The sequence below is a fragment of the Zootoca vivipara genome, chromosome 10 (genome assembly GCF_963506605.1).
Source record: "Zootoca vivipara chromosome 10, rZooViv1.1, whole genome shotgun sequence".
In the NCBI taxonomy this organism is placed as follows: Eukaryota; Metazoa; Chordata; class Lepidosauria; order Squamata; family Lacertidae; genus Zootoca; species Zootoca vivipara.
The window spans coordinates 3,967,201-3,981,929 of NC_083285.1; the positions used below are offsets into that span (position 1 = coordinate 3,967,201).

A 14,729-nucleotide genomic window follows, 5' to 3' on the forward strand; every position below is an offset into this window, starting at 1 on the left:
CCATCATCCTGCCCGGACACTGAGGTCCAGCACCGAGGGCCTTCTGGTGATTCCCTTGTTGCGAGAAGCCAAGTTGCAGGGAACTAGGCAGAGGGCCTTCTCGGTGGTGGCGCCTGCCCTGTGGAACGCCCTCCCAACAGATGTCAAAAAGGAAAACAACTATCAGACTTTTAGAAGACATCTGAAGGCAGCCCTGTTCAGGGAGGCTTTTAATGTTAAATAGATTACTGTGTTCTATTTTTCTGTTGGAAGCCGCCCAGAGTGGCTGGGGAGACCCAGCCAGATGGGCAGGGTATAAATAAATAAATAAATAAATAAATAAATAAATAAATAAATATTATATTTCACCCAAAGGAAAGGAGAAAAATCGCAATATGCTATATGGTATTTTATTCAGAAACAAGCCCAATGCATTTCAGCCTTGTATATTTTAGGCCTTTATGGGGGTCAGAATGCAAAGTTGAAACAAGCTGCGGAGCTCTCTGATAACAGAAGTATTTCTTTTTCTCCTTGATTGATTCCCTTTGTGGGTGTATTTTGGATGCTGAGTGTTTATTGATATTTAGCCCATTTTCACTCTCTCCTCTGTGCCATATCTCATACTGTTCCAAATGGCCCACCAACCTTCTTAGAGGCATGGGGGGGGGCAAATTGGGTAGAAGAGATAAGCAAAAATGAAGTCTCCTGGGAGGTGCTTCTGTACATTTAAAGCCACTACTGGATAGAACCCCAAGAGTAGAAGACTCTTGGGCCTCAAGCTTATCCTTCTTTTTAAAGCAATGCACAGAAAGTAAAACAAAGCTATAACCTGCTGGGGGAAGAGGAATTTTGTTTTCGTGCCATGGTACAATGGCAAAAGCGTACGGTTGCTATCTATATACATTGAGCTGGGTTTGAAGGGGGAACAATTTTCTGGAAATCAGCATCACATTGTTAGGCAACTAGCTTGGACAAGGGCAGGGGAGAAGGGTCCTCTGTTCCTGGTCTGCGTCCACAGGCATCTGGCCGGCTCCTGTGAGAACAGGATGCTGGATTAGATGGGCCAGTGGCCGGATCCAGCAGGCTCTTCTTATGTTCTTATGTTAGTTATAATAAGAACAATATTGGTTTGAATTGTATGCAACTGCTTATGACTACAAGTAACTATTTCAACCTTTTCCTCCAGCAGAGGCAGGCATTTCTGTGGAGGTTCATTAGTAAAGGAAGACTGGGTCCTGACAGCAAAGCAATGTTTTCCTTCTCGGTAAAGTAACTTTTTATTACTTTGTTAGTAACACAGTTAGTGTGAAAAAATAATTTTATTTTTTAAGAGCTTGTGGTAGGAATCTCTCTGTTGCAACCTAGCCCTCTTTGTATGACTAAAGCCTTTGTAAAGTTGCATTCTGCAACAATTATCATTTTCATATAATTGATGGTTGTTGTTGTTTAGTCGTTTAGTCATGTCCGACTCTTTGTGACCCCATGGACCAGAGCACGTCAGGCACTCCTGTCTTGCACTGCCTCCTGCAGTTTGGTCAAACTCATGTTGGTAGCTTCGAGAACACTGTCCAACCATCTCATTCTCTGTCGTCCCCTTCTCCTAGTGCCCTCAATCTTTCCCAACATCAGGGTCTTTTCCAAGGATTCTTTTCTTCTCATGTGGTGGCCAAAGTATTGGAGCCTCAGCTTCAGGATCTGTCCTTCCAGTGAGCACTCAGGGCTGATTTCCTTCAGAATGGAGAGGTTTGATCTTCTTGCAGTCCATGGGACTCTCAAGAGTCTCCTCCAGCACCATAATTCAAAACATATAATTGATATTACCACACAATTGATTTACCTCAGTGGTGAAGCAGAGAATACCCCAAACTTCTGTTCAGTCAAGAATCCAGATGCAATTTGACCTTGTAGCCATAAACTACTTTGGCAATTACTCTTTGAAATGTGCTGTACTTATGTTAAGCTGTAATTGAAACCAGCAAATGTAGATTATGTGAAAATAAGGAATAAACAAGCCCAGCCCCATCCTCCACAAAAAGAATTAGTTTACACTTTTCTGCTGGTTCTTATTATCCAAAATCTATTCCCTACCAGATTGCATCAGTCACAGTTTCAGTGGTCTACTGCACTTGAATATGTATTTAGAATTTATACCTTCAGAATACCATGTTAGACATTTTGGGGGGGGTCACATTGTTAACAGATTTTAAGTAAAGCAGCAGAATTTTATAATGTAAAAATAATAATGTATTAATGGGATTAATGTTGATGGACCAACAAACAAATGGTTCATCGAATCCCAGAATCTTAGAGTTGGAAGAGACCCATCTAGTCCAACCCCCTGCAAGGCAGGAATCTCAGCTAAAGATTCAGATGAACTCTTTCAAAAATCTCTTGCATTTTTAAACTTCTAAATATTTGCCATTTCTCCTGTGAAATAATACAAATTCCATTTCAACCAACAGAAATGAGAAGTGTTTTTATTTGAAATGGGCAATGTTCACCAGAGTGAATGGGGCTCTTCCCCACAGTGGCGTCGCAAGGGGGTGGGGGGCGGTGCGCCCCAGGTGCCATGTCTTGGGGGGTGACAAGAAGGCACCCCGTGGGGTGCTCGCTTCGCTGCCTCTGGGCGCGGCAGCGCAAGCAACCACCGTGCAGCCGCACATGGAGGATCCTCCGTTCGCGGCTGCAGCCGTGAGCAGAGGATCCAACCACCGTCCGTACAGCACTCGGGTGGTGCTGGCAGCAAACCGCTACGTACAACGCATGCGCGGTGTCGCATGCATGCGCTGTATGTAGCGACGCCACGCATGCGCAGCCGGTGGTTTGCTCCACCCAGGTGTTGGTTAGCCTTCATTTGCTCCTGCTTCCCTACCAACCTCAGTCTGTCCTTAGCCAGCCCCCACCTGCCTACCTTCTTACTTGCAACCTGTTCAGAGAGTGGCATCGCCTGTTAGCTTCTTCTCCAGAAAGAGAGGAGGTACCTAGAGCCTGCATCTGCCCTCTAATTATACAGAGGATCTGGCAAACTTTTGGTCAGGCAGCTGAGACGGCAGCTAACACACTTAGAATCATAGAATCATAGAGTTGGTAGAGACCACAAGGGCCATCCAGTCCAACCCCCTGCCAAGCAGGAAACACCATCAAAGCATTCCTGACAGATGGCTGTCAAGCCTCTGCTTAAAGACCTCCAAAGAAGGAGACTCCACCACACTCCTTGGTAACAAATTCCACTGCTGAACAGCTCTTACTGTCAGGAAGTTCTTCCTATGCAGAGAACCATTATGACATCAAAACAGATTGGCCAATGGTGTTTTTTTTTAAAAAAAACAACCCAATATCAAGCAGGAAGGACTAAGGACTAGAAGACTAAATTAAGTAGGGCTGCAGGGAGTATTGGACCACTATTGAAGAGGCTCAACAGAAACAAACCATGAGCTTGGATTCAGATAGAGTGCTGAGCCAAACTGTGACTTTGCTCCTGGCAGTGTAGCAGGGGCATGGGAAGAGTGAAGCAGCCATGATTTTTGCTGTATGCATCACCATGCTGCATGTTCACCTTTGAACCACAGTTAAACGGCCTCGGTCGAGTATACCTGAAGGAGCGTCTCCACCTCCATCATTCTGCCCGGACTCTGAGGTCCAGCACCGAGGGCCTTCTGGTGGTTCCCTCGTTGCGAGAAGCCAAGTTGCAGGGAACTAGGTGGCGCCTGCCCTGTGGAACGCCCTCCCAACAGATGTCAAAGAGGAAAACAACTACCAGACTTTTAGAAGACATCTGGAGGCAGCCCTGTTCAGGGAGGCTTTTAATGTTTAATAGATTACTGTGTTTTATTTTTCTGTTGGAAGCCTCCCAGAGTGGCTGGGGAAACCCAGCCAGATGGGCGGGGTATAAATAAATTATTATTATTATTATTTTATTATTATTATTATACGTTTGAATGCTGCCCATGGTAAACTGATCCAGAGAGCGTATAGCAACTAGCCCACTCCAAGTGTTGATTGATTTGGACAGAGGACCACATACAAAGTGCCATTGAATTTTCCTTCCTTAGGTATAATCTCAAAAACTATCAAGCATGGCTTGGAATTCACAATGTTGAAAGAGCACATGAAGAGAAGCACAAGCAAGTTCTGAATATCTCCCAGCTGGTATATGGTCCCAAAGGATCAGAACTGGTATTGCTGAAACTTTCCAGGTCAGTTGTAATCCTGCTTCCTTCTTTGCAGGTTTGTGCATTTCTTAGATGGCAAGAGACTTTGCTACTGTATATAATATAATTCCCAAGTAAAGTGACCAGAGAACTTGGTGGGCTGCAGTCACACAATAATTGCACGTTGCACATCACAACATGTGCTCCCCACGCACTGGTGAAAATGTTCTCAAAACAATAATTCCAGAAGGCAATTCCACTAGACAGATCCCCAAAAGAAATCCCTGGACAATAAGCAGGTAGAAAAATGTGTCATTTTCCTGAAAAGAATCCCAGTTCATGAGTTCTACTCAAGTTATGCCAGCTGATGGACAGTAGCAGGAATGGGGAGCCTCCCCTCCTCCGCCGCCACAATGGCCGCATTTCCTCATGGGCGGTGCTGTCAGGAGCTGGAGTCAGGTCAGCACTAAAAAACACAGGTGTCCATGAAGTTAAATATTTGTTCAAAGAAACAAATCACAGCAAGTAATGAGGCATCTGGAAGGACTGAAAGTCCCCGCCTTCCCATTGTTCTCTAAGGCAGTGTTTCCCAACCTTGTGCCTCCAGCTGTTTGGGGACTACAATTCCCATCATTCCTGACCACTGGTCTTGCTAGCTAGGGATGATGGGAGTTGTAGTCCCAAAACATCTGGAGGCACAAGGTTGGGAAACACTGCTCTAAGGCTCCTTCCCCAGTTCCTTCCCCAGAAACCTAAGGCTCTGTCATCTTGTCTCTTTACTCCAATCAACTTGAATTAAATATTGGGGGGGGGGAGGTAAGCCCCACCCCATGTAATCAATCACATGGTGTGTGTGTGTGTGTGTGTGTGCGCACACACCCACACCATTTGAATGGCAATGCCCATGAACTTTGGGGGGGGCTGTCTCCAAAAATATTTTATTGGGGGAAGGGCTGAAGACCCCCTCAGCCCCTAGGAGTTGGCTCCTGTGGCTCCATTGCAAATCGGGATGTCTTGCTATCCCCTCTAACATTTCTCTGATGAGAATAGGGATGTCCTAAGGAAAAGGGGAACATTCAAGGATCAAATCAGAAACCGGGGTGGCTTCTGAAATCTGGAACTGCCCCTGGAAATTTGGAACACTTGGAGGGTCTGCATGTAAAGAAACTTGCCGTAAAACTTTTAGTCTGTGGGCTTCAAAAAACAAATTCTAGAACAGGGGTGGCCAACTCCCAAGAAACTGCGATCTAATCACAGAGTTAAAGACTGGCAGTGATCTACCCCCTTTTTGGGGGTTCAGGTCAAAGTCATTGAGCTTTTTTTTAGGGAAGAGGGAAGCCCGTTTCTTGGTTGTTCAGGTCAAAGTTTTTGAGCTTTTTTTATTAGGAAGGAAAGCCCTGTTGTGTGGGGTTCAGGTCAAACTTATTGAGCTTCTTTTAGGGAAGAGGGAAGGCCCGTTTTGGGGGGGGTGAAGGGCCAAAATGTTGAGTTTTTTTAGGGGAGCCCAAGTTGTTCAGCTTCTATGGGGGGAGCCACTGATCTACCAGTGATCTACCACAGACCTCCAGTGATCTACCGGAGGACGTGCCTGTTCTAGAATATATCTTAAGTCCTTTTGCTGAACTTTAAACTTTTTGAAAAGTTGCAAGTACATGTCTGTTCACTTGATCTGGCTATTGAAATTGTTGTGAGCATGAACTCTATTTTAAAAGGGCTGGTAAGAATAAGTATACACCTGTCTTTATATAATCTCTTCCCAGGCCAGCAGTAAGCAGTGATGCCGTGGCCATCATCAGGTTGCCCATTTCTGGGTGTACCATTCCAGAAGGCACGACCTGCACTGTTTATGGATGGGGACATACAGGAAGTAAGAGCTTTTTCTGAAATAGAACATGCATTGGGATGCTGAAAGCCACCTGGGTCCCCAGTTTGTGTGGGTTCATGTATTGTGGGAGAGTCCTGCTCAGTGCTTTTTTTTTTCTGGGGGTACGCATACCCCTAAACATTTTGTGAATCTAAGTTTGGCCCCATTGAGGGCCAATATTTCAATATGAGTAGGAAAATGAGAGTACCCCTAAACACATTTTTAAATAGAAAAAAAGCACTGGTCCTGCTTTTTAAAAATTAACACTGATTTGGATAGAGTCACTGCTGCTAAAAGTGAAATGGTGAGGCCAATTTGAAGGTTCCCACCGGTGTGTGTGTGTGTGTGTGTGTGTATAGAAAAGAAGGGGTTTTGAAGGAAGCAAAATGAGTTTTCCAGAAGGCTACCAAAATTTCCCTGGGGATTCCAGTCACCCCGATATATATATATTATGCAAAGCAGCAGCAACAACACAGAGATGACCAAATGGTTGTCTTCTTTATCGTACTTTTAAAAAGTTGGCCTATTTTTTTCCTCCCAAACTATTGTCTGGCCTCTATGTAAGAATAGCCTGCTAGATCAGGCCAATGGCTCATCTAGAGTTCCTCCACCAAACCTGGACTTCCAGCATGACATTCAGTGCTGCAGAGAGGGAGACGTCATCTGTGGCACATGCACAGCATGGCTTGTTTGATGTGGCTTCCACTGCACCACCTGCCTCGTAAACTCACACCTGAAAATTTTGATTAACTAACCCGCCAGTAGGGGGCAAGTATGGCAGGTTGTGATTTAGTTGTGTGTGTGGTATGGAAAAATCTCTTTTGCTGTGCTCCTGGCATTGATCAGGTGTGGTCAGGAAGCAGATCAGTTAACTTGATTTATTGTTCTAGTACCTAGTCAAATGGGTTCAGTGGAATTGCTTTTGAGGAGATGATTTTAGAATTACAACTTTATATAGACTTAACATGGTAACATCTCTCTCAAAATGCGCATTAATTATTTTTGTTTTTTAGCAAAGTCAAACTCTGTGTGGTGTAGTGGTTAAGAGCAGTAGACTCGTAATCTGGGGAACCAGGTTCGCTTCCCCGCTCCTCCACCTGCAGCTGCTGGGTGACCTTGGGCTAGTCACACTTCTCTGAAGTCTCTCAGCCCCACTCACCTCACAGAGTGTTTGTTGTGGAGGAGGAAGGGAAAGGAGATTGTTAGCCACTTTGAGACTCATTCAGGTAGTGATAAAGTGGGATATCAAATCCAAACTCCTCTTCTTCTGTGTTATGCTTCTTTATTTGAACCAATATAGCATCCATATTTGGGAACTTGTTTTTTGTTAGAAAAACATGGTCTTCATTGTTGAGGGACAGTAAACAACAGCATATTCTCATTTCTGCTTTTGAGTTTCAGATGCACCCTTTGATGGGAGACTTCGAGAAGCAAATATGATCATCATGGGAAATGAGCGCTGCAGTCAGGATTTTGGAACAAATATAGTCGTGAAAGAGTCAGAAATGTGTGCTAAGGCTGAGAGCATTGGCAGTGGAACTTGTGAGGTACAATTCTGTTGGCTTATTTACTTATATCCTACCCTCCTTCGTAGATTTACAGGAATCCCTCTCCACCCATTTTATCTTCAAAACCACACTCTGATATTGGTCAGGCTGAGAGAGGATAACTAGCTGGAATTCACCTACTGAGCTTCACAGCTGAGAAGGGATTTGAACCTTGATCTCCCTAGTCCTAATCACGCTCTCAAATGTCTACACTACATCGGCTCAATGTAGAAATCTGTAGAATAGCTTCTTACATCTTCTTCCCTAGAGTTGTAATATTAAAAAACTTAAATTGGAGGCAAGCATTATGAACTGCTGAAGTTCTTCTTTCAAACTAGAGTACATGAGCTGGTCCACACCTGATCAGAGCCTGTTTTGATGCTGAATCGCTTAGCCTATATTTTGATAGAATTAGTTACATCCTATATAATAATATCCAAGTGTCTCTGCGTCCAGTACGTGTGTCCGTGGGATTACGCTACTGCGCATGTGCCCCACGAACAGCCGTTGGGACTTGGAGGGCAGAGACACTTCGTAGTGGGGAGCTTGGCACCCGCTCGGCCCGGCAGGGAGACGAGCCAGGCTGAGGCGGCGAGGCGGGCACGAGGACCGCCCGTTGCCCTTCGCTGGGTGCTGCTTCTTCTTTGTAGGCCCTGATGGGAGAGGCGGGCCTGGCCTCCTCAGGGCGCGGCTTGGCGGCTCATCTGCGTGAGGAGCGATGCTGGTGGGAGAGAGAATGAGACGGGCAGGCCACTGCGGTGCTCGAGCCGGGCTGAGGTAGGAGGTCCGGGAAGGGAATTCGTAGGGCCGCTTGCTGGCCTAGGTGGAGGAGGAAAGAAAGCGAGGCCTTCTCCTAACTCCCACCCAATTGGGTCAGTTCTATCTGTTGGGACTTGGAGCGCACACCCGCCGCTTCAGGTCTGCTCTAGCACCCGTTATTTTAACGGGCTTCATGATACTAGTAGATACATAATGTTCTAGCACCACTGAAATTAGTGAAAGCTTTGGCTTTGATTTCAGTGGAGCAAGTTTAAATTGCAATGAGGCATTTTTCTTATAACCTGTTGAATGGACTAGGGTGGTCAGTCACCTGATGATACACATAAAGATCTTGTAAAGCATATATTAGATAGTTTTTATTTTTTGCTCTGTTATAATATAGGTACCCTTTTATTTATTTTCTTCTTTTTTTCTTTCCTTTCTTTCTAGCGGGATTATGGCGGTCCATTGGTCTGCGAGCAAAACAGAAGTAAAATAGTAATGGGTGTGATCATTCCTGGGCGTGGATGTGCAAATCTCAGGCGACCTGGGATTTTTGTCAGGGTGGCCTTTTACACCCGATGGATACATAAAATCTTAATGACGTTCAGATCATAGCTGAACATTCCAGCCAAGAAAGCAAATTCCAGTTGTTCGAACATTTTGGGAAGTAATGAAATCAAAGTGTAATGGAAGGTTCTTTGATTCTTTAAACAAACGGCAACAATCAAGTACTGCTTGATAGTCAGGTTTTGCTGATATTTATGGATATTTCTGTCATGTTGAGTCTGTCGGTGCATTATATGAACTGTGGTTTAAGCAAGTATGGTGACCTATTTCCTGATAATACTTGAATGGGAAAGCAGAATTTCAAAATGTGAGTGCTGGATGAAGATGGGTTCTGTGGAATTAGAATGCCCAATTTCTTATATGCTGCTGGTTACGTCAGCTGGTTGATGAGACATGAACATAATTTGAAATTTACAATATTTTTTCCATACTTATGTAAGCCTCTTAATACTTCTTTAGGGCAATGATAAATGCATGCATCAGCCACAGCTGATTCTTTCTCCTACTAAAAGCAAAATGGAATTATATTTCAATCCCCTTTGTAAACAGTTGCTTGGATTTATAACCCAGTTTAGTTCCACAGGCTACAATTTCTGATTTTGGAGGGAATCACTTGCACAAAATGTTTCTGGGAGTTCACTGTATGTTCTCCGTTTTACACTCTTAAAAAAGAAAAGAAAAGAAAAACCCTAAATTAATAGGGATGCTTAAAATGTTGTTGATAACATTTTATAAGCCATTATTACTATTGTATTTTTGAACTAGTTAGGTTTTCTATACATATTTGCAATAATGAAAATATAATCCAGAGGAGTCAATGAATGGGTTCCAACAAGCAAAAAGCAGTGTCATTTCTCTCAGTGGGTGGGCAGGGATCCAAAGATGTACGCAACTAATTCTTTGTGCCCAGTGGAGTTCTTGATGTGCTCCTTGAATAGCAGTCTACCATACTATGTGTAAAGTCACTTTGAAGTGTTGGTGATGACAGTAGCTGACTAAATCTTTCAGAACAAATATCATATTTGAAAAACTCTTTAAAATAATTGGGAAAATCCACAGATAGTCGTTGCAAGCAAAACTGCTTCATAAAGAGAGCAGACAAGCAGATTATGGGACAATTCAGTGCTTGGTTTGCTTGCAGTGAATTTTGCCACCATCCCTAGTTTAGTTATCCAGGATAAGCAATAAATTTCCTATACAGAATGGAATTGCAGAATGCATTTACAGCTACATACAGCTTTGAAAGATAAGCATTTTAAATGTGGGAATTCTCACTAAAGAATGTTTGCTTGCATTTAAAAAACTGATAAAACGCTCCACAGTAAGGCATAACAGTGAGGTGCAGCTTGCATGGCTGAAGTTATACTGACACCCTTAGAAAGTTTGGTCTGTTCCTGTTATTTACAATCCCATTATGGACGGCTGGTGCAGAGAATTAGATACACATCCTTGTGTCAAAATGAGGGGGTGCTGCTTCACTGTCACATGTCAGCAAACTTGGAGAGCCCATATTGATACTGGTTTTCATTGACAAGTGGATCTGCATGTCACTTCAGTGTTGAAACATCTGTTTGTCATAATCACGCTCAAAAGTAATTCTCCAAACACGTGGAAAATAGGATGTGTGAAGCAAACCTTATTTGCCTGAACACTATTTTCCTTAGTATCAGACCAAGAAAACAAAATATATGTGGGGCTTTTGTTTGCTTCTGCTGTCTTTTAGGTAAAAATGTCTATAATTACGCAACAGAACTTTTAATAGAAATAATGAATTTTAAAAATTTAGGTAAGGGTAAAGGTACCCCTGACCGTTAGGTCCAGTCACGGACTACTCTGGGGTTGCAGCGCTCACCTCGCTCTATAGGCCAAGGGAGCTGGCATTTGTCCGCAGACAGCTTCTGGGTCATGTGGTCAGCATGACTCAGCCGCTTCTGGCGAACCAGAGCAGCACACAGAAATGCCGTTTACCTCCCCGCTGGAGCGGTAGCTATTTATCTACTTGCACTTTGATGTGCTTTTGAACTGCTAGGTGGGCAGGAGCTGGGAGCGAGCAATGGGAGCTCACCCCATTGCGGGGATTTGAACCGTCAACCTTCTAATTGGCAAGCCCTAGGCTCTGTGGTTTAGACCACAGCGCCACCCGCATCCTACACACATTCAAATCAAAAATGGGGTATGAATTATGAAATTGGAATTTCTGAATTTGGTGTGCATGCACAGACACAGGGAGACATGAAATATAGTATTAACATGCCTTTTTGAAACTTGTACGCTTGAATTGGGGTCGAACCCAACCCATAAACCGTTAACCAACCTATATAAATCCATTACTTCAATTTAACAGGGTTATGAAGTTGTAAGATATTGTGAAACTCTTTCCCTAGAAAAGTTCTGGGTTATATCCAACAACAAAAAATTGCGTAAGTGGAACAACCACTGGTTGTGCAACAGGACTTCTCTCCCTCCCCTCCCCACACATGCTCCCCATATGGTCTCAAGGGTTGGGGGAACCCTAGACCAGATTTCAGAAAGCAGGAGGCACATGCAGAGGGAAGAGAAGGAGGGAAGGTTTTGCTTGTGCAGTGACTTGGTTGACTGATAGATCTGCCAGGCGGAAGCAGAGAAGGGGGGCTATAATAAAATGAACATGTCAATCACTCTGCATTTCTATCAAGACTTATGTACGCTATATATTATACATGCAGGCATTTTGTATTATGTATGCAAACATTTCTTTCAGTGTAATAAAAGTGTTTCTGAAATATAAACTTCTGCTGTGCAGAAGACAATGCAACCATAGATATATAGATATACGAATATATGTGGGAGTGGGTGGGTTATACATGTAAGGCTTTCGAAAGGATTTGTTTTGGGTGAAGTCTCAGTAGAATGCATTGCACAGAGTCTATAATTTAGAACTTAATACTTCTGTACAGTAAGTTCTTGCCTATCAGGCTTTTGAGCTTTTTGTTGGGTGGGGCTCATTCACACAGTACCTTTTCTGTCCTGATCATCTCCTGGTATGCACACATGTGGCGATATGTACTATATCGACCAGGCATTTGTCATGTACAGTCTGTAAATTGTTTTGATCCCCTCTAATTCAGGCAAGTGAGGGCCAGCAAACACACAGTGTGCTTTGGTGGAGCCTGCATGGTTTCATAGGCTTTGCGCATTGCAGTTGTGACTGTTAATGACTGACTGGAGCAGTTCAAACAGCACCCAGCCTTGTGGCTCCTGGTAGCAAGCTGTTGTCATGTAATGCAGTCACAGTTGCAAACAGTGTGATTGACTACTGAAATTCCACTGCACACTCTCAGGTGTGCCAGTATTTTTTGGATCTAAGGGAGGGAAGCTCTGCACAGCAGATAATGCAAATCATGCATTAAACCTGCAAAATATGACCTAAGAGCTGCTTAGGTTAGTGCAAACCATGTGCAAATCTAACTGGGTTTTGTATTATTTTTACAAACAGCTACGTAATCACCCCCTCTCAAATCACAGGTCATGTAACAGTAGAATTTTAAAACTGCCCTCCATTTCAAAGAGAGTTTGCTGTGAGGCATTGGAGGGCTGTTGTTCAATTAAAAAAACAAGCCAAAAGAGCCTTTGTGCTTCCTAAAATCATTTTACAGTTAGTAGGATTCTGGTCTGTGAGTAATGCTAGGCATACCTAGAATCTTTGTGTTCTAGTTACAGGTAGATAGCCATGTTCGTCTGCTGTAGTCGAAACAAAATAAAAAAAATTCCTTCCAGTAGCACCTTAGAGACCAACTAAGTTTGTCATTGGTATGAGCTTGTGATCAGGCATGCCTGAAATTTTTGTTTCACTAATTATCAGCCCCATGAGTCTGGTTTAAGGATTAGAAAAGTGGTGCCCCGATACTTGACATTTATCCCATTTCCCTGATCTAAATCCTCCCCTCTTTCAAGCCGGTCTGGGGGTGGGGGGGAGTCATAGTTTGGTCCTGTGTTTTTCACATGGTCCAGCAAGTAGCTGGAGATGGATGTTCAAGAAAGCTGGATTGGAGGGATAGGAAAAAAGTGTGTTAATTGGCCCTTGGCCCTTGGCCTTTTCTTTTTGCTAGCGTTGGAATCTGAAAAACAAATCTAGGGAAACGAAACAGCTTCTTTGCACAAAGGGCAAAGAGTTTGTGCATCATTTATTCCTGTGGATATTGCTTGTTGGTACCCATGGTACTTCCCCATGCAAGTGTTACAATTGCAGAACTATTGCTAAGAAGGACACTGTCAAGCAATTATGTAATTAGTAACCGTTCTTTTTCTACTATACCTCGACAACTGATGGAAAGCTTGTCAAGTGAATAACAAGTTTTCCTCATCAGTCCTGGCAGTGCAGACTACAAAGCAGGTTTCAGTTGTGTCAGTTGTTTTTTTTCTGGTGTGTGTGTGTGTGTGTGTGTGTGTGTGTGTGTGTGTGTGTGTGTACACTTTTGGATTGTGTATGTGCTGTTTTATTATTGTGATGCAACTCTCTCATTGAGCTTTTGGAGTGTGCAGTACAACTTAGGGCATATCTCAACTTTACGAGAAACATGAAGAATCCAACAACAAAAGTTGACAGCCTGTGTCAATTGCCCAGCTTCCCCCTTAGTAAACTGAATACAACTTGCCCCATGTTCCAGTCCCCTTGTGGCTTAAATGATATCAGGGCATGGTTGAGTAGAACAAGAAGAGGGAATTCATCTCAGGGCTGCAGTTGCCAGTGGGCAGCTCTGTGCTCCTTGAAATATTTAATCTTTTAATCTGTGGCTATTATCATTCTGTAAAAAAACATGGTGGGGATATTGACATGAACAGCTATTGGAAAAATAGGGCACATACGTTTTTTATTTGAGGTCAAAATCATAATTGAGCATTCATTGCTTGAAATTCATAGATGTGTTTTGTGTGTGGAACTGGGCTTGGAAGATGCAGAAGATGAATAGCTTTTTCCAAGGGGAAAAAAATGACATTTTCATTTATTTCTGTGTTTTTGTATTAGTTTTACTATTCACACTGCCTCAGGTGGTATTTAGAAAGCAGAGGTTTTTGCTCACTTGCTTTCACGTTAGTGGGATTGTAGTGTCCTTTCTAATAAAAATATGAAAGATTATGGGTCAGCTCATCCCCTGGGAAATCAATAGATTTCAGTTAATTTGATTTATGATTATATATTTTGCCATATTAAAATTGCTCCCCCCCCCATGTTTGCCAGTATATTATTGATTTGTGAGTGTTGGCCTTTTGGTGAAAGGAGCCATGTTATTTCTTTTCACAGTCATTGAGTGCCACTCCACTTTTACAGAGCTGTAAATGGAACACAGATTAACTTTCCTTCAATATTTTCCTCTATTAATAGATGCTGCTGGTTGATGTTAGAAATCTGTTTAACACTATGGTTCTGACTTTACAATAATTCCGTAACTAAGGGCATCTTCACTAGCCATTAAAGTTGGTATTTTTGTATCTTTATTATTATTAATAAAATATTTTATCAAAAAAAGCTCTGAATGCCATTTATTTTAACGTTATTCAAAAACTTATATGTTGAGATGAAAGAGCAAGAAAATTGTACTTGCCAATTTATATTCTTCCAAGCTGGTGCAGCAGCTGTATTGAGTGTGCTTTGAAGAATTCAATTTACTGGTGCCCATAGTGAAGTTGTTACTTTCATCTTGGATAGTGGTGTTATTGCAGTTGATATTTCTGAGACCCATACAGGCTATAAAGGTAAAGGTACCCCTGATCATTAGGTCCAGTCGCAGACGACTCTGGGGTTGTGGCGCTCATCTCGCTCTATAGCCCGAGGGAGCCGGCGTACAGCTTCCAGGTCATGTGGCCAGCATGACTAAACCG

At 43.0% G+C, this 14,729-nt stretch overlaps 1 protein-coding gene across 4 annotated transcripts in view; it reads left to right on the top strand.

Annotated features, from left to right (window-relative positions):
* HGF (hepatocyte growth factor) overlaps window positions 1-14,341 on the top strand; it is a 58,874-nt gene extending 44,533 nt beyond the window's left edge. For 2 of the 4 annotated variants that reach the window (XM_035128213.2, XM_035128211.2), the window contains exons 14-18: window positions 1,169-1,243; window positions 4,032-4,175; window positions 5,891-5,997; window positions 7,396-7,541; window positions 8,751-14,341. In XM_035128213.2, the coding sequence (XP_034984104.1) occupies window positions 1,169-1,243; window positions 4,032-4,175; window positions 5,891-5,997; window positions 7,396-7,541; window positions 8,751-8,918 (640 nt within the window). In that variant the 3' untranslated portion in view covers window positions 8,919-14,341. Of the gene's footprint in view, window positions 1-1,165; window positions 1,244-4,031; window positions 4,176-5,890; window positions 5,998-7,395; window positions 7,542-8,750 lie in introns of all 4 variants that reach the window. The other 2 variants (XM_035128210.2, XM_035128212.2) reach the window with 1 other exon arrangement.
* The last annotated feature ends 388 nt before the right edge of the window (window positions 14,342-14,729 follow it).